This window comes from Clarias gariepinus, chromosome 26, assembly GCF_024256425.1.
Source record: "Clarias gariepinus isolate MV-2021 ecotype Netherlands chromosome 26, CGAR_prim_01v2, whole genome shotgun sequence".
NCBI classification, from domain to species: Eukaryota; Metazoa; Chordata; class Actinopteri; order Siluriformes; family Clariidae; genus Clarias; species Clarias gariepinus.
This window is the reverse complement of record NC_071125.1, coordinates 21962421-21982572: the sequence shown is the minus strand read 5'-3', so window position 1 is coordinate 21982572 and position 20152 is coordinate 21962421. Positions and strand designations below refer to the sequence as shown.

Below are 20152 nucleotides of genomic sequence, written 5' to 3'. Positions count from 1 at the left end.
GCGCCATCTAGTGTGAACGAGAGAAAAAAACTGATATACACAGCGGCATCTAGTGTGAGCGAGAACAGAAAAGACCGATGTACACAGCGCCCTCTTGTGTGTGCGAGAGGAAATACTGATGTGCACAGCACCCTCTTCTGTGAGCGAGAGGAAATGCGGATGTACACAGCGCCGTCTAGTGGGAGCCAGAGAAAATACCGATATTCACAGCGCCCTCTAGTGTGAGCGAAAGAAAATTGATGTTATAAACAAGCTTAAAACTGAAAAACGTAAAAAATATAATAATGTCAAAGGTATATAAATAAGCACATAGAAGCGAACAAAAACGGAATTATTTAACATAAAGCTAGTATTTTTCTTAAACTTCTTTTGTAAAATGTATTTTTATTCAATATGGCAGGCCAAAAAATATCATATCTCTTTGACGTAGGTGTTCGTACAATAGCAAATCAAATTACATGGCTCCAACACTAAACTGTTAGTGCTTTAATGTTTCTTAGTTAACTTATTTTCGCCCCCAAATGAGTTACCTGGATAAAAAAACGGAGAATGTTTATATTCTATAAAAGTACTCTTGGGACAGAAAGAAACTAAGGACTCTTAGTTTGCCAGTTAAAAGCAATACGCGTCACTTCCTGTGCCCATGTCTTTGCTAGTTGCCGCTGAATCTCAGAGCTGCGTTATTTCTCCTAATCGTTTTCATTTAACCCCGCCTCTTAAGATGTGATTGGTTGGGAATACATACATAAACGATTATTACGTTTTAAACCAATAGTAGTTCAGGAAGCAAGACGCATCCAGCCAATTGTGTCGTAGAAGGCGGGGTTTACCGGAATATTGGTGTTGAAAAAAACAGACTGATGAGCGACTTGACAGCAGCAGCGTTTGCTAGTCTGCTAGCAGCATACATGTGGAGGGAACAGCAGCGAGAGTTGCTCGCAGCCCAAAGTTAGCACAAATTTATCATCTTTTGTATTCGGATATCATTACGACGACATCGGTGATTTTTAAAACCACATATAAGTTGAGATAAAGATGAAAGGGTGAGTAGGGTGTGTGGATTTATCCGCCTTTAAACCGTCACTGAAAAACTTTCCCCCTTCGTCTCTTTTTTTCGTCAGGGGAGGGCGGGGGAGTTGCTAGCGATGCTGATGCTAACACTGATGCTAACTATATGCGAACGAATTTAGCTAATACAAGCCTTTAAACTACAGCTGAGTTTAAACTTATATGATGTCAGACTTAACACTGATTTGTTAAAGGCTTATAAACAAACAGCTTGCACTTTCGTATGACTCGGAGCTCGTACATTGTTAAATTAGCTTAGCTTAGGGACGAAAGTAAATGTGAAAAATGTTGAGTCAGACTGTGGAACGCTTAGCAGCTAGCATGGTTAGCGCGGCACATTTCCTCAGCAGGGCAGGTGATTAGCACTGGTTTAGACCTCACACAGGGTTTAGTGGAATTATTGTGATTGAGTAGCGCTTGCGAAACAATTAACATAGTCTACGTAACAATGTAGCTAGCAATGATGCTATCGTTACACACTCGGTCAGTGAGATTGAGCGCGTGCGCTTAAACCAGTAACCGGGCGGTTAACACGTTATATTAGCATATATGTTAATGAGGCGTGCACTCATTTAACCTGTCTAACACACAGGTCTGCTGCCCAGACGTACAGTTTACAGAGCTAAAATCAGTCAGAATCATGTTTGCTAAGATTTCATTAGGTTAACCTTGTAAGCTGTACACACAATTTTACTTTAAATGTACACCTGAAAAGGGCGTGTTCATTCTCGGGGTCATATTGAATAAAAGCGCTCCTCTCTTCTGATTGGCTGTGACTTTCAGAACTCATTTGTTATTCAGTGTTCATTCAAATATATGCAAATTTACACCTGTCCCCATGGGATAACTAGTCAAAGCTCTTTTTCTTTACATTGTTCAGATGCAGGAATGTTCACCAGCCGTGCTGTATACAGCTTGTTACTAATATTACAGTATTGCAAATTAACAGACAGTCATTCTAATCCTCGAACAATAAATGTGCGTTTATACTGTATTTGTAGATATTATTTGCGTTCTCCTATGTTGGATATCAGATAAGTGTGGTAGTGCGAGGTCAATGCTGTGGTTTTACAGATAATGCAGACTTTATTTTTGCATGGATTGTAAAAATGCATGGATGGTAAAAACATTCTTGGGACAGGAGTTAATATTTTGGAGTGAGTGAGATATTTGCAGCAAAACATGAAGAATTTTTGTGTTTTAGAGAATCTTCATCGTGTGTTAAATCTGTTGTGAAGTATTAAGTAATAATTTTAAATGAATGCCAGAATCACTGCGTGTTAACCCAGCTTTAAGAACACAATATAGTTACCTGCTGTTTCTTTCCTTGACACACACAGCCCTCGATTTCGAATCGAATAGGTGCTGTTTGTTTTTATTTAATCGAAACAGGATCATGTGATTAACCCACATAAGTCTTTATATGTGATCTAAAATTCTGGGCAAGTTTCTTATTTCTCGCCCTTTTGTTTCAAGGTTTGAGAGAGTGTATTTGTTGCTCTATCGTTACCCTATCTTCACCCCCAGCTGTAGCGGTGACCTAAAAGTGCAGCTGTGCCATTTTAGCATGCACTCGCCCTATAAATACTGCTGTCTGTCGTTCCCTAACTGGTGTCAAGTGAAAGCAACTAATAAAGCTCATGACTGAGATGAAGCAGTGCTTGGTTCTGTTGGCCATCCCACTAAGTAAATGAACCAAATGTAAATGACCGTGTTTTTGGTGTGAATATCCACCCCAGTTCTTATAAAGCGTTGTTTTTAACAAAGTGTTTTTCTGTAATGATGAGTAAAGCAATTTTGTTGAGCATTCTGCTTTTGTTCCAGTAGCCGGATCGAGCTGGGGGACGTCACCCCCCACAATATTAAACAGCTGAAGCGTCTCAATCAAGTTATCTTCCCTGTCAGTTACAACGACAAGTTCTACAAAGATGTGCTGGAAGTAGGAGAGCTCGCTAAGCTAGGTAAGGCACCCAGTCTGTTTCTCATCTGCTACATTCGTTGTGTGAGATTAAAACAAACACCCATTGTGACCCATTTCACTGCATGCACTTGCAAAATAAGTCTTACATTAATAGGTTTGAGTTTGTTTGATTTAAAATTCCTCCCTAATTACTTAAACTCATGTTTTTCAAACAGATTGAAACCCAAAACAATAATTGAAGCGATAACATGCCCTTCATCATTAATAAATTATAAACTATTACTCGTTGAGACATGAGGTTATGGGAAAGCGATCAGCTTTAATACTGCTTCATTACATCACACCCAGTCGTTTATTATTTTTCCTGAGCTGAATGACAATGTTTTATTCTTTCATTGTTGCTTTTGGACCAGAAGCACCATCAGTCATGCTTTTGATTTTTTTTTTTTTCCCAAGCATACTTTAACGACATCGCAGTGGGAGCCGTGTGCTGTCGGGTGGATCACTCCCAGAACCAGAAGAGATTGTACATCATGACACTTGGCTGCCTCGCACCCTACCGCAGACTGGGCATAGGTACAGGTTTTCCACGATAAGGAGCAGTACAGGAGCGAACCTTTGAAAGCCTCAAGCTATACTATATTTCAGAAAATTTATTCTCTCTCTCTGGTTTCAGTTGCATAATTTTCAATGTGTTGTTTTTTCATGGTAAAACTTTTTAATTTTTAATTTTTAATTTTTATTTTAAAGGAACAAAGATGCTGAACCATGTGCTGAACATTTGTGAGAAGGATGGCACGTTTGACAACATTTACCTGTAAGTTGTTTTAGTTTTATATAATAGCTCAGCCATAGTTTATTACTTTTTAATTAGCGATACTGGTCGTTTAGGCATAAAACTTGTTCTGACCTTTTGAACAAAGGCGTTAGTGAAGTGTCATTTTTCACCTTTTTTTTCATTTACAGTTTTAAATGGAAACAAATCCCAGATTTTGAGTGTTATCTCAGACTTTTGGACCTCACTGTATATAATCAGTTAACATTGTACTCGAACAGCAATAGATATGATAAAATAATTTCTCTATTATCCTTTAGGTATGGTTCTATGTAGGGATGCATCGAATGTTCGGCAACCGAATAAGTAAAAAGGCCGAATAAATTTTGCCGAACAATGACGTTTTTAATGACGCGATTAAATATTAACCCGCGTAGAGTGAGAGGCGCGCGCTTTATGCAGCAAACATGTCGGCAGTGTGGAAGCACTTTAAAGTGTCAGAGAAAGAGGCAAAAACGGCCGTTTGCAGACACTGTTCTGCTGAATTGTCCAGAGGGGGTGCATCTGCAAAAACGTACAGCACTTTAAGTTTGATTTATCACTTAAAATCAAGACACCCCGAACATCATGCAGAGTACGAGAAACACACGGCGGCGGCTACGGCAACAGCAGCAACGAATCCACATTTTTTGCACTATTTAATGCACATTTGTTGTTGTAGACATACAGAGTTACATTCTTTTAGCAGGCAGTTAAAGGCCTAACATAGGCTATTCAAGAAGGGGGGCTTCAAAGATGGCCAAATAAAAATATTTTTTTATTTTACTAATTTATTTATTTTAAGTTATATTGTGCTTTGTTTGTATAATATCTGCTGGAATGTTTAAAAAAATGTTCAGTGTTAAATAAATATTTTGAAATTGTATTTTTGTTATTTGATTTATTTTTCTAAAAAAGCAACACGAAATAGTAAAAAGCAAATTTTTACTATTTAATAAATAATTAATATAAATTGGCGAAATAAATGGAAAAAAAATGCGAACCACCGCGTTCGGCCTTCGGCCAAGCATTTCATTATTATTTCGGTGCATCCCTAGTTCTATGTGGTTGACCAACAATGATCTTTCATTGAACAATGATTTTTCCTTTTTTTAATTTTTTTTTTTTTTTATCATTTTCTTCCCCAGTCATGTGCAGATCAGCAACGAGTCTGCAATCGACTTCTACCAGAAGTTCGGTTTTGAGATTATCGAAACAAAAAAGAACTATTATAAACGGATAGAGCCGGCAGACGCCCACGTTCTCCAGAAGAGCCTGCGGAGCCCAAGCGAGCCCCCAGCAGGAGACCTGCAGAAGGCTGAGTAGATGCCAGAGCACTCTGGAGAGATGGATCTCGGCCCGTATTCACCATGTGGAACTGTGACCGATGCCCCGGGGCCTGTAGATACACCACTTTCATTCGGAGGGCAATTCAAAGAGAATAACAAGTCCATGAGAAAAATGCAGAATTTTTATTTTTTAAAAACAAAACTCAGTCCCCATCAGTTTGCAATTTTTTTTTCTTTTCTTTTCCTTTGCTCATTTAGAGAGTTGAAATTAGGCACAAGGGTTTTTTTTTTTTCATCAAGGCAAAATACATAAGTGCTCCAAAAAGCTGCTTACTTGTTACAGAGTAGACATGACACGGTGAAGGTAAAACTTTGTAAGCATACTGTTTGCATTTTGTTTTTAATCGTTAATGACAAGGGGACACGACGTTGACGTTTGAACAAGCCGGTAGACCTTTAAAGACAGTACTGTGTTTTTGGCGAGAGGTGGTCTTGCCTGGCAGTGCTGGACGTCATGCTCCGGATTGTCTCGGTGACCTCTGGACCTCCCGTCACCTCGCCAACCTGAGCCCGGGGACGCAGATATGTTCGATTTCACAGGCAGAATGCTGGAGAGGCGTGTCGCACGTGACGTCGCGTCTCTTTGCAGCGCGAGTCTCTCTGATCTGCCTTGCACAGGATCATCTCGCCCCCTCGAGCTGGCATGAACATGGTCAAGCGGTTTGAGAGTGAGAGATTGGGTGTGGGAGTGTAGGAGTAGACCTTTCTCCCGTTTCTGAATGTCTTTGCTTCTCTGCCCATTATTTAAAGTCCCCTTAATTTTTTTTTTGTTTTGCATAATTGCTGGTTGGTTCATGGCTTTTCCTGGGGTGCTGTTGGTGCTTCAGATTGGAGAAAAGACTGTTAGTGCCAGTTATGGAGAGGAGGTGTGCTGTTGGTACAGTTACCCCAGAATATGAGAGACTTTTAACCTAGCACGTGCCTTTACTATACACGTACATTCCACGTGCAAGAAATTGATTTTAATTTATTAGAGATACTTTTTTTTTTTCAAGAACAAGCTGATTTCAAAAACAGGGAAAAACAATGGCATAAAATACTATTATTTATCGATTTAATAAACCACAATAATGTGGATTTACTCAGAATGTAATCATTGTAATGAGTAATTTAATTGTCTGTATGATTGTAAAATATTGGCGTAATGCAAAGGAAAACTTTATAATTTTTTTCTTGAATGGTTTCAGTCTGAATTTTTCGTCCTCCACGTGACTATCAACAAATTTCATTTCACTGTAAGTGTTCATTGACTTTGATTTCAGCAGTCTCCTCTTCGGCACACTGGCAGCTAAAAACCTACCCACTACATGTTGCTATCATATTAGTGATTTTCACTGACAAAATAAAAAAACCTCACAGTTCAGTTTTTTAGCGCTCCGTGGGATTGGCATGGTTCGATTATAGAGGTTCCTTATGCTGAACTTGGATTCGCAGGCCAGACCCCAGGGGAAGCCTTGACACTGCATGCCAAGAGGGATGTGCCCTCTCCATTGTAGTACAAGCATGATTTATTTCTTTCTTTGGAGAATTTTGTCTTTTCTGGAGCTCTATATTGTAAAACTTTTAAAACCTCTAAATAAAATACTATTTGCATTATTTGTCAGAATATGCTCTTATCATGCTGCATAAAAAATACAAGGATGCATGGGGTTGAATATAAGGGCTGGGTGATAATGACAGCATAATATCCATATTATTATAGATTGTTCTCTCAATATACATTTTTTAAGTGTTTTTTAAAATTATTACAGTCTGCTAAGTTAAAGCATTTTTTATGTTTTTATTAATATGGATCATTAAAATGTAAAAAGTTTACATTTTTAAAGAAAATGTCAGTCAAAAAAGTTTATTTTTCATGATTTTTATGTACCATCAGTGACATTTTGGAATTTTTTTAAAAAAATTATGGAATAAATACCAGTATACTGTTTTACTTTGTTTTTAGTTTAAAGCAAGCATTTATTAAGAATTAATTGCCTCGTAGCTTTTCAATAATCAATATCACATTAACACTGTAAAAAAAAAAAAAAAGATGATGCATGGTATTAGGTTTTAGGAGAGATACTGTTGGTATTATTGGTCGATATCGGTCCTTGAACGTGACCTTATGTTTTAATTAATATGCCATTAAAAGAAAAAAGGCCTTCCTATATTAATTATTGAAGGAAGGCCACACCCGTTAACTAGGTTCCGACTCGTTTTTGGTCAATACCTTCTCCTTAAATGTAATTGATTGATATTTTAATCCGCCCCTCCCATTAATTATATTATATTTGCAGCAAAGTAAAATCGTACGGATTTTAATAAAAGCCACGCCCCTTGGTCGTCTTCCTGCTCATTATTGGGTGACATCAGCTCCTTCGATGTGATTGGTGGATGGTTTAATCTGCCCCGCCCACCAGGTTGGTACCTGGCATTGGGGGAAAAAATGAAGTAAATCGAAAAGGATCAACAAAGTTTTAACTGGGATTGTTTCATTTAGGGCAAAAATGCTGAAGCTACTGGTAGGTTTTATTAAATGATCAATATCCATGTCGAAGTGATTAGACAATCGATCATATTGGTTGTATAGTAATGACCCAGAAAGCTAGCCATGATGCTAATAGTTAGCATTAGCTCCGAGTCGGTAGCTGGTTGTTTTTAGCTCTAATGCTAGTTAGCGTTGCGCTCGTGGCAGCAGTGATGACCTGAGTGTCTGGTTATAAAAGTGAATAAAGATGTTATAAGCGTTATTATCTGCATTGTAGTCGCTACATAGTCGCGTGTTTATGCCTGGAGCCGATTGTATTTTCTGTAAAGTCAGCAGAACACTTAGCGTGTTAGCTCGCAAGCTAGAATAGCTGTCAGTGTTCATTAATATCTTTTATATTAAAGAGTTATTTGTTGTTTGTCAGCAGGTTGATTTTTAATCGTAACGGAAAGGAAACAGAAACGATTAACGTGCTACAGATTTTTTTTTACACTTTATTTTCTGTGCAGAACTTACAATGTTAGATAAAAGAAAGTTATTTAATGTTAGGCTTCACTGGTGACTAGCTGTTTCACAGGAAGTGTAAGTGATTCTCCAGATGCAATTTAACCTGGCAGGTGTAATAAGATGATAATGTGCAAACAGGCAAGTGATGCTTGGAGATTAAATACAATCCACAAACACAATAAAGACAACACAGTCACACTGGCTACGTCAAGGCTAGGTCAGTTAGACTTGTGTGACATAGAAGGCTTGATGAGAAAAGGAGCGTGGTCCTGGTTCTGATGGAATGGTACCGAGATCCTGAGGGTACTTTCACACCAACTGGTTTCAGTCCTACTTACGTCTAGATTCAGTTAATTTCATCTGGTGTGAACACTGTAATCGCACTTGGATGCAGATCAAACAACCCCACTGAGACCACAAGAACAGGTGGTCTTAAACCAAATCATCTGAACTCCCCTTGTGTGCTTCCTCTTGGAGAGAAAGCATACCAAACCAAAACCGGACAAATGTACAGTCATAATGGATCGCGGATATATTTTCAGCTGAAGAGCATGTCACAATTTAGTAGGATTATGCACACCTCTCTCTTTGATCTCTTACTATGCATTTTCCAGTGCATTAACACATGGATTTTCAGCTGTCATTGTGCTTTTTATTCTTCTACTTCTTCTCTTTGTTGTTTAACAGCGGTTTGAATCCATTAGGCTGCATTAGCACCAAATTCTCTCTCGTTTCACTGGCCTTTGAATGCCAGCCGTCTTTCAAACTTCTAATTAATCCTTTTCTACTCTTGCCTTGACTTGTTCTTTGTCTTGAACTCTTCATCTTTTTTATCCGATCCTTCAACACACACTTTTCGACACTCTTCCTCTCAGTACCACTCAGCATTTAGTTGAAGTTCTGCAGGTTGCATCACCGCCACCTATAGATCTGGGTTCCCTGTACTTCAAAGTCAACTTTCCCTGTATTTTAAAGGAAAATTTCCAGTCCCGTCTTTCTTAAAAATAACATTAAATGCTTCCTTCTCTGATCAGTGACTCCCCGTATTGAAAGACTCTTAACACTGCTTTCTAATCTACAGTTTTTGTGTTTGAAGTGATGCATTTTAGTATGATTGATTTTTTTTTCCAAGTGTGTGGAAAGAAACCGAATGTACAGTTGTGCTCAAACGTTTGCATACCTTGGGAGAATTTGCAAGATGTGTACCAGTGAGAAGGCAAAACACATTTGTTGTATTTCTCATAGGACTCAAGTTCATATGTAAGGCATGACAGAGTGACAAGTGTCAAACAAAGGATGACAATAAAAAAAAAATAATAATAATCCCTGTTCAAAAGTTTGCATACCTTAATATAGTCTATTGCCTTCTTTAGCATCAATGATAGCATGCCGTTTTTTTTTTTATAATTCTGCATGAGGTCCTTAATTTTCTAAAGCTGCCCATTATTCTTAGCAAAATGCCTTGCATTGGATGAACTTGCAAGAACTGCAAGAGCGTCCCATGCACAGCTTTCGTGCTGTAGAATGCAAGTTGTCTGCTAGTATATTCTGATAACATCCTTCATTTGTCTTGTCATCAATTTTAATTAACTTTTCTGTGCCATTGGCGCTCACACAGCCCCAAAACATAAGAGACCACAGTGGGCATGGTGTACTTTTCATCGTAGACCTTGTTGACTCTTCCCCAAATATGGCATTTCATTTTATAGTCACAACTATACATTTTGGTCTCATCACTCCAAATGACTCTGCTCCAGAAACTGAGGCTTTTCCAGGGTGCTGTCTGGCGTATTGCAAGCAGGCATTTTTGTGGCATTGGCACAGTAACGGCTTTCTCCTGGCAACTCAACCATGCAGGTCACCATGCTCTTTGAAATAACACCACTTTTTTTTCCAGAGCAGCCCTGTATTTCTCTGTTGTTTGGGTTTTTCTTTGCACCCCGAACAATTTTTCTGGCAGTAGTGGGTAAAATCTTCCTAGGTCTAAGCCATTGTCAGTATCAACAGGACCTCTTATTTTCCATTTTTAAGTGTTGAAATATCTTTTATATATTTATATCTTTTTTTTTGTGCTTTATAAAATTAAACTACCTTATTACACAGGTCTTTTGGCAGTCCTTTCATCTTCCCCATGGTGCAGTATCCAGCCAAGTCACTGCATCTCATCATGAGCTGAGAAACTCGCTGACAATTTATGCACAGACCTTTTAAAATCCATTTAATAGCCATTTAAACCTGTGTGTGTGTGTGTTTTGCATTATCAGTCATATTTCAGTAATAAATGGCAGTGTTTAACAAATTCGTTCAGGGTATACAAACTTTTGTAGTATGTAGTTAAATTCTGTATTTGTATACAAATTTATTATATGCCTACTGTTACAGTCAATAAGGAAGGTATGATAAAGACATTAGGAAATGTAGGAAAAAGTCAGGCGATGTTTTTGTAATCGTCAGCTGTCCAGTTTGGGTGATCCTACAGAAGTTACAGAGTTTTTTGAGTTAATGTAGCAGTTTTCCTTTGATTTTACTTATCAACAATGTTTTTGTCCTAGCAGATATTTTTTTCATGCCATACTGTGTAAACTCCAGAGGATTGTGTGTGTGTGTGTGTGTGTGTGTAAATCAGCCTAGGTCTTATTCAATTGTTTTTCTGTGTGATACATAATACTCAGATTTTGCTCACTCATACTCACAGACAAATGCTTTTATGAAGAACATGGCTGTGTGATTGAGTTGAAGCTGGCATACATAATACTCCTTTGCCCACTGCTGAAAGGTAGGTTAGTTTGTTTAAACACTGTTTTAGACTTGGTACACATTTGTGCGTTTTATATAAGTGCTTCTGTAGATTTTTATTTCATTAGGAATATTATCTTTAGGCTGCAGTGCGTGCCACAATGCCAGAAATCATACAGAATCAACCAGAAACTACTCAGAAACCAACGCGGTAAGGGTGTACCCAGAATCTTCTATATAAGCTTTTAAAACTGTACATTTTGTGTTCATTATGTTGGTACTTTGCTATACCTCAAATGTCCCTAGAGCTCAACCCAAACACACACCTATGGCAGATTTTGAAATGGCTTTGTCATTTCATGGATTTTTTTTTTTAAATATGTCACTAATCTATAAAAGATGTATTCATATGTAGTTGCTCTACTTTTGCCTTTGAAAAACGTGTGTATTGTGAATTGTTGGATTCTGTTGCAGTACTAATAGTATTTGTTTTGTACAATGTCAGGAAGAAAAAAAACAAAGAGACGCACAATGCAGGTAAGAGCGCAGGAAAAATTATTTTATTTTAACATTATTATCTTAGTAATACGCAATATAGTGATTTCCAATACATATTCTCTTTTTATTTTTTTTTAACACACATTTTTTAGTCATAGGATTGACAAATTGTGACAAATATCACTAAACGGGACTGTCTGCAGTTCTTTTGAACTTTATGGTCATCAGGTAGTGTTGTGGGGTTTTTTTTGTTTTGTTTTCCAATTTTTAACATGCATTTAAACACCCATGTGTGATTTAGTCGAAAGACACCGCAAAGAGAAGATCAATGCCGGTATACAACGAATCGGAGATCTCTTGCCTTGCTCTCAAGCCTTAAAACAGGTAACACACAATGCAACCTAAATAACATAATCATGTAATACATGGTAATAAAACTAAGAGTTGCTTTATTTTTTTCTAGAGTAAGAATATGATTCTAGGGGAAGCCTTTCGTTATATCACTGAGCTGAAGCAACGGAATGATGAAATGCTGCTCAATGGAGGAGACAAAGTACAAGGTAAGATCTTTTATCTGCTTTACTTGGGTAGGGTGTAAACTATGACTTAAGGTTTCCAGTAATTTGAAGCTCTAGACTGATGTAATAGTTTAGTCTTTGTTCTGTTTTTGATGGATTTTGTTTTTGAATCCGAACAATGCCATAGCTGTGAGTAACTGGAAGTCCAAAAGAATATAATAAGTGCTGCTGTCTGTGTAGAACAGGTGGCATTTCTCCTCCCCATGTTTAAAAACCCTAGTCAATTCTAAGTATCTGTGAGAACGTGCATATGGAAAAGAGGAGTTTCCCAGTTGAAAAAGTTAGCTTGAGTGAGATATGATAGTGATGTAAATTGTGTTCTTTTAAATTCTTTATTGACCGTTTCTCTGCAGCGGATGAGATAAAACGCTTACGGCAGCAGGTGGAGGAATTACGAAAGGAAAGTGGTCATTACATTGAGCTCCTCAAAGCAAATGGTATCAACTTTCTGGATGACCCCACTATTCACTGGAAGGGCAAACAGCGCTGTGCTAAAGTAGCCAAAATAACACCAACTCACTTGTCAAAGGGAATAATTGTGTATTCCAATGAGAATTTGGTTTGTGCAGCAAGTAAATTGTCTGATCCTTCAAATCCTGTTTCTCATCTGGATAAGCAGCCAGTAAATGCTTTAGCCATTCAACCATCTTGCAATGTTCAAATGGGTCCAAGTCAAGCACTCGCTGTCCCAAATGGAACACAGATCAGTGAAATAACGGTCCCCTCTACAACATCTTCACACATTCCATCAGCGACTATTATTCCTGCTTTATCCAAGCCCTGTCTTACAGTGGTGGAACAATATGCTGCTGCGGCACCTGTTGCTCCAAAATTGCCCCCTCCTGGGAATTATGTTGCTCTTCAAGGCGTATGTCCAAAGCTTGCAGTCACTGCTCCTAGTCTGCAACAAACCCAGCCAGCAAAGCCTACACCAACTCTAGCGTCTTCCACGCCTGTCCAGCTTCAGCCTGTTTTTAGTCTGTCGTCCTTGCCTCAAACCGTGGTCAGTAGCAGACATGTTTCTGATGCTCCTTCAGTGTTGCCGCAGGATACTGAAAGCATGTCTTTTGCTCAGACGTTACCAGGCAACTCTGCTCATCTTAGGACCAGTGCAGCCAGCAGCACACAGACCACATGGACAACACTACAGCTTACTGGGAACACAGTACAGCCTGTCTGTCGAGCTTTGGGCACAGAAGCCAGTAGCTCTGGGCATAATATTCCCCAACTTTCAGTATGTCCTGTTGTTGCAAATCCCCTGGCTCATCCTGTTCCTCTTCAAGTGCAAACGCAAGTTCCTATGCAACTGCAAACCCCCAAACCAGCATGCATCCCTGTTCGGCCTAATCTTCCCCAGTTGTTACCAGCTGTGCTTACCAGTCCTCAAACACCTGTTGTTACTCAGGCATCACTTTTATCCCAGACTCCTGTGGTCCTTCATCAACCACCTGCTGTACCCCAGACAGGGTTACTAACTCAGTCACAAACTGTTGTAGCTCAAGCCACAATTTTACCCAAACCTGTCCCTCCATCAACTCAGTCTCACACATACTCAGCCATACAACACAAGTCTCAAATTCAGCATGCCATGGCACCTCAGCATGAACTACAAGCCACTATTCCATCTAAGCCCTCACCCCAGCCAGCTATAATACCCCAGTCCCAGTCTGCCACTGTGCCTCCTGTTCAGCAAACAATAGTGCCCCAGTCTCAAGCCGCCACACTGCCAGTACTTCAGACAATGCAGGTTGTGCAAATGAATTCAGATGGTACCCCAGTAATTGCAACATCCCTGCCACAAAATAATTCAAATGTTGTTATTTTGCAGCAGGCCAATACCTGTCCAGGCTCAAAAGTAATTAGAGAGGATGTTACCAATCAGGCGACATGCCAGCACATTGTTATAATCCAGACACCAACAATGCCACCTACTCAACAGAACCATCAAACTAACATTATGCCAGCGGCAGTTTCTACTTTGGCAAATCAAATAACCACCTCCACCAACCCCTGTCCCACTACTGCTCAAGCTAAACAACTGGTTCATATCCTTCCACGTCCTTCAGCCCAGGTTCAGACACAGGCACCCCAGACTATCACTGTAAATGGACAGGTTTACGTTTTACAATCAGTGAAATCAGCAGACACTGGCAACTCTCAGGTTAGCCAAAGTCCTACGCAAATCATTCAACCCACCTGTGAGGAACCCAACTCCAATGTCGCATTGAATTGTTTGGGTGCCCTCACTAGCCTTAGTCAGAGCATTTCACAAATCTCCAATCAAAGCATTTCACAGGTCTCCAATCAAAGCAATGTACAACTGCAAATTACTCCACCTTCAGACACTACAGTACAGTCTTCTCTATCTAAGCTGGTTTCACGAATCAGTACATCCACCGAGACTGCTCTACACACTGTTGTAGCTGCACCAACATCAATAAGTTCCGCAGTTAGCATTCAGCCAAAGAAGACTAATGTACCGTCTGTAAATCAATCCAAACAGATGCCAGTTAAAAGGGCCAGGCCAGTCAAGAGAAAAGAACCAACCAAAAGAAGTACATGTCGAATTTCAGCAAAGCCAGCAAATAGTACATCATCTCAGTCAAATGTTGCACAAGGACATTCATCCTCTATAACAGATGCTCAGTTTATTAATTCTGCCAGTGAGGATATGAGCCTGAAAAACAGTACTGTAAGTACATCCATGGTTATCAGTGTTTCTGCATGCAATACTTCTACAGCCGTTTGTGTTAGTTCAAGTAGTAAATCACTGCAGAGTCCTGCCCATTCCACAAATACAAGTGTTGGTTCCCTAGTCAATGATGAAGTAGCAAAGAGTCAAGAACAAAGTGTTAATGCAACTCCACCATCTTACAGTAAAATGGGTAATACCCTTAATACTGTAACTTCCCTTGAGGTAAGCACTGTAGTTTATCCCAGCAGTGAACCTGTTTTGACCAATAAAATTGACCTTGAACAAAATGAATCAACAAGTAGTGTTCTCTCTGCTCAGTGTAGCACATTGAAGAGAGCTTCCACAAAATCAACAATAAATGAGAACTCTGTATCCAGTGCACTTATTTCTCAAGAAAAATCAACAGTCAAACATTCTTCTATGAGCTGCATGCAAACAGAATCAAGTCCTGTTTTAGTTCAGAGCAAAACTATGCTCACAACGGTCAGCTCCTCAGAAAGTAACTTGAAGGTTTCATCTGTTGAAACCACTCCTCAGCAACCCCAGAGTACACCTTCGGGCATAAGTGCTGATTCAACAAAGAGTCTAGAAACCGGATCCCTCTTAAAGAAGGCTCCACAGGTTCAAACAGAGCCTGCAGTAGTTAAACCAGCAGACACTTCACATATGCAGACATCTTTTGTTTTGCAATCTACTTCGTCAACTTGTTCAGATACAGGAGCACCAGTTCAACACGAGGAGTCCAGGAATTTGAACACATTGGACAAGCTTCTTAAACATTCAGAGGTTAATATGTCTGTGACAACTGCTAATCAGATTCATTCTGTTAGTATCAAACTTGGTCAGTCAAATTCAAGCAAAGAAATCAGCAGAAGTGAAAATTTAAGTGTTACCACTGAGAGTATATCTGAGGCAGACTCCTTCTTGCAAAAAAATTCTGTCCTTTCACAGGAGGCATCAGCAATGGGAGGTGAATCATATGATTCCTCACTAGTGCCAAATAGACAGACTGATTCACCAACAGCAGGAGCTTCAATTAACAGAGGCTTTTCGGTTGCATCACTGCTTCCAACAGGTCAGAATATTTCTGCATCTCCTAACACATTTGGTTCTTTTAGTTTCACCTCTGAGCAGGCAGAAATCTTAGCAATGGCTGCAAGGGCTATATTTGAGCAAGATAGCCCAGGAAGGAAGAGTGATGGCTGCAGTGGTGACAACCCATCAAATACAACTGCCACCAGATGGGAGCTTCCAAAAACACAGCAAACTCCCATAATCAAAGAAAGGGGTACAAGTCAACAATTAAAGCAGGCAAATCAGGGTGACAATACAGTGTCAAAGACTCCATCACTAGTTGAGGTTTCTGGAATTAGTACACCTGGTATCCGGCTTCCATTGAACACAGCTTATTCTCAGTCACAAGCTAGTACTCTCACTAGTCTAAATGTTAATAATCTCATTAGGCCAAGTTCTGTCCAGTCTTACCCAGGGTCTCCAAACCTTGGTCAGCAAGTAACTGTCCCATCACCAGGGGGAGCAGCAATTCTAGTGTCTCAGACTTCATCTCAGGTTACCCAAAGCTGCTCTGGCCCAGCACAGGTTAATGAATATACGCCTTTGAAGAGTGCACTCATGAGAAGTCACATAGGTGCTGGAATATCTGAACGTCATCAAAAGGATATGCCAAAACGGTCTGCCCAAGAGGACCTAGTTCTTCCCATAAACAAGCGCTCAAAACCATGCCCAGCTGGTAGTATTGCACGGCTAGATGTTAAGGTGACAGATCATGTCCAAGCCATGTCTGGACAATTGCCCCCAAATTCCTCATCGGTTATGACTGGGAACCATTCTGATGGAGGAGGTGCCCTGTTTTCAGGAAACAGTTTTATGACCACCGCGCTTCGCCCATCTGAAGGACACTGCCCTCCTCAACTGGCACCACATGAACAAAATCAGTCTAGTGTGTTGCACCTACAACAGGGACATATACAGCATGGCACACCACAGTCCAGGCACATAGTTGGAGCAAGCCATTACCTCAAGCATCACCACCACCAAGAACAGCAAAGGCACCTCTACCAACTTCAGCATCACCTTACACAACCAGACACCCAGATACACAATATTCAACAGAGGACTCTTCTACAAGATCAGAACGTCCATAAAAAGAGAGTTGTGCGAGGTGGTCAGACAGGACCTCCTGTTAATTTGCAGAAGCAGCATCACTTGGAGAAGAATGGTGTACAGCACCAACCACCGCAGCAACAATCCCAGCAGCACCAACAGCAAGCACAGCAGCACCAACAGCAGCAGCAGCAACAATCCCAGCAGCACCAACAATCCCAGCAGCACCAACATCAGCAGCAGCCACAACACCAACAACAAAAACCACAGCAGCTCCAACAGCAGCTCCAACAGCAGCAACAAGGTTCACATTCGAGGCATCAACACCTTCAGCAACAACTTCAGCAGCAACACTTTAGTAGACAGGAAAAGAATTGTGAGGGTCAACAAGCAGGCCCCAGGGCTCATCAGAACAACCATTTGAGTCAGCAAGATCGCCAACCAGGGCAGGATCATGGAGCCATGCAAAGGTTAATGGGTTCTCGCACTTTAGAGCAGCAGTTGACTTCACAGGCTAATAATCCTGTTTCTCGCTCTTCAGACCATGCTTGTACTCCATCACGACAGGAGCGTCATCGACTGTCTAGTTATTCCGCTGAGGCACTCATTGGTAAGGCATCAACTGCTGGTGACCAACGTATGGGACTTCATACATTACAGAATTCTCGTGGCAATTCACAGGATCAGTCTGAATTACAAGGTTATGTTGATTCCTCACACGGGAAAGGAAATATTAGTCATAATCCTCAAGGCAGACTAGCCCAAGAACACTCGGGAGATCCAGGCATTCAGCAGATATCGGAACGGTTACCTTTTAAGACTCTTGGTAATGGGCCTCAAGTAAGCACTTTTGAAGCGCAAGTGTCTCACAGTGGAGATATGACCAGTAAATCCGTGGCTCCAGCTCAGAGGGGTCCTCAGCCACAAACTGGATTCAGAATGGGGGCTGGTTCCTCTGCAGATGGACGTAGTCGTGGTATCTATGGCACGCATCCTTCATCACAGGCGCTACAAGCTGGAGCAGGGTTGCCACGTGAGCAGGACTCATGTCATCAGAGCTTTATGCAAACTCTGTTGGCTCCACATCTTCCTGAACAAACTGGACACCAGAGAGCTGTACAAGGCTGTCCCACAGTGAGTATAGAATATAACTGTGTGCCTGGAGTTTCTTCTGGAGAACTTCAGGCTAAAGTCTCAAGCCCTAATCTGCACCCTACACAGACAGGTCCTCCCATGCATCTCGGAGACAACAATAAAGCACACATTTCTCAGGTTAGTGCAAATCTACATGGTTCATCTGTAAGATCAGTTCTACCCCATCCTTCATCAACACCCCACAGTAGCTCAGATACAGGCCGCGCTCAGGGTTCTTCCAGGTCACTTTCTGCTGTCAGTCAGCGAGCCCATCATGTTGGACCAGATCCACAAAGCTCAAAAATCCGCTTAGGAGATCGACCAAGGTCTGGCAACTTGAGACCTGTAAACACCTTTGAGACTGAAAGTCCATTGTCGCTTCCGTCAGGTGGTGGAGTGCTGCTTGGACGGCCACAGACAGCTGGTGAATCTCGGCGCAGAAGTATTGTGCGCTTTATGCCGGATGGTGCACAGGTCAGTGGTGATGGCAACTTGGTTTCAGATCAGCATCTCACCCAGAACTTTGGCTTTCCATTTATTGAAGGAGGTATGAACCCTCCACCACCAATTAATGCAAATGCATCTTTTATTCCCCCGGTCACCCAGCCCAATGCCTCACGCACCCCTGCCCTTCTTCCTGTAGAGCCTCAGAACACTCTCACTTCCTTCTACCCCTCGTATTCACCTGCTGCTCATCCAAGCATTCCAAATGATATTCCTATACAGTATTTTTCCAACCAGATATTTACAAGTCCAAGTGCTGATAAGAGTAGTAGTACTCCGCTAAACAACCGCTTTGGATCTATTCTTTCTCCGCCTCGTCCTGTGGGTTTTGCACAGCCGAGCTATCCACTGCTGACTGATATAGCACCAATGCCTATTGCAAACTCATCAGGCATTACTCCTCATTTACCCAACTTTAACCTGACTTCTCTTTTCCCTGAAATAGCCTCAGCGATGCCCCCTGACGGTTCTTCAATGCCAATGTCCCCATTACTGTCGCTTGCAAACACTTCCTCCTCAGACTCTAACAAACAGTCTAATCGCCCAGCTCACAACATCAGCCACATTCTCGGTCATGATGGAACCTCTGCTGTTTAAAATTGCAGTAACAAGGATATTAAACATTGTCCTCATGTGCAGTACTATCTAAATGTAAATCATCATATCTGTTAAACAGGATTACTTTCTTTTTTGGGGAAAAAACGATTTGGCATGACATGTTCTTTTGTTTCTGCTATAAGCCTATGCATAGAACTTATGCCTATGCATAGAACTCTTGTAACACAAATAACACCTGAAGTGTCAATGCCTACATGACTAAAACAGTTATTACCTGACATGATGCCACAATACATCCATTCTTTTTTTGTGAATGATCATAAGCCTTGACTGATTTTGTGGATTTAAAGAACTTGGGAGTTTCCAAGTTTTTCCCCCATCTCTTAAAGAGACTAAAAAGATTTTTTTATTGATAAACAAAATACAAGGTAAAATATTTTTACTTATTTATGGGAAGATGTGTTTTTGTAGATATTTGTAAATATACAAATGTGGTTATTAAAATTGTTTTGTTTTATAAATTATTGTCTTTTGTTGATTTGGCTGAACTTTGGGGAAAATGGAAGTGCATTCGAGCAAAACAAATGCAATTGTGTTGTTTTCACCAGCAAATAATAATATAGAGAAAATTATGTATTTAAAGTTTTTTTTTTTTTTTTCTTGTCCAAACTATTTTTTCTTACCATTTAGATGGTACAATATTTGATTTAGGACATTTTCTTAATTACAGTTAGCCATAGTAAAAAAATAAAATAAAATAAAATAAATACCATGGGTACATGAATTTCTGACTGATGCTGTTTTCTACACAGCTTTTATTAAGTGAAAAGGCATTTTACAATTTTAACAAACTGACATAATTTTGCCAGCTTACATAAGTAATAAGCGTTATTTTTTTTTTTAAATTAGCCAAATACATTTTAATACATCTTCAGAAACCCAGAGGTACTTAACTGAATAAAGTGCAGTATTTGTCTTTTGTGATGTATCACAAGCTTTCCATCTCTATCATAATATATTATTTATTATGATATTCAAAGGACACTCAGCATTTTTTAGTTTTAATATTTTCTTTATATATGGAATGTCTCTTCTAAGAAGAACATTGGAAAGTGCAACCAAGTAGCAACTAAAAGTTTACTGCAAACTCTCTCACACTCACTCACTCATTCTATACACAGATAATCCTGCACACT

At 40.1% G+C, this 20152-nt stretch overlaps 2 protein-coding genes across 4 annotated transcripts; both read left to right on the top strand.

Moving 5' to 3' along the window:
* Positions 1–865: 865 nt before the first annotated feature.
* naa50 (N-alpha-acetyltransferase 50, NatE catalytic subunit) lies at positions 866–6748 on the top strand. Of its 2 annotated transcripts, none has more exons than XM_053488310.1 (5): positions 866–1043; positions 2896–3029; positions 3446–3565; positions 3740–3806; positions 4952–6748. In XM_053488310.1, exons 1-5 carry the CDS (start codon positions 1036–1038, stop codon positions 5127–5129), a joined length of 507 nt encoding a protein of 168 aa, XP_053344285.1. In that variant the 5' UTR covers positions 866–1035; the 3' UTR covers positions 5130–6748. The 2 variants fall into 2 exon arrangements, with proteins under 2 accessions (XP_053344285.1, XP_053344284.1); XM_053488309.1 differs by having other exon boundaries at positions 867–1043; positions 2893–3029.
* An 803-nt stretch (positions 6749–7551) lies between these two features.
* LOC128514058 (basic helix-loop-helix domain-containing protein USF3) lies at positions 7552–19486 on the top strand. 2 transcript variants are annotated; one of them, XM_053487709.1, is made up of 7 exons: positions 7552–7656; positions 10825–10905; positions 11009–11076; positions 11371–11402; positions 11665–11747; positions 11827–11923; positions 12295–19486. In XM_053487709.1, exons 3-7 carry the CDS (start codon positions 11027–11029, stop codon positions 18993–18995), a joined length of 6963 nt encoding a protein of 2320 aa, XP_053343684.1. In that variant the 5' UTR covers positions 7552–7656; positions 10825–10905; positions 11009–11026; the 3' UTR covers positions 18996–19486. The 2 variants fall into 2 exon arrangements, with proteins under 2 accessions (XP_053343684.1, XP_053343683.1); XM_053487708.1 differs by having other exon boundaries at positions 7568–7656; positions 10233–10905.
* Positions 19487–20152: the final 666 nt, after the last annotated feature.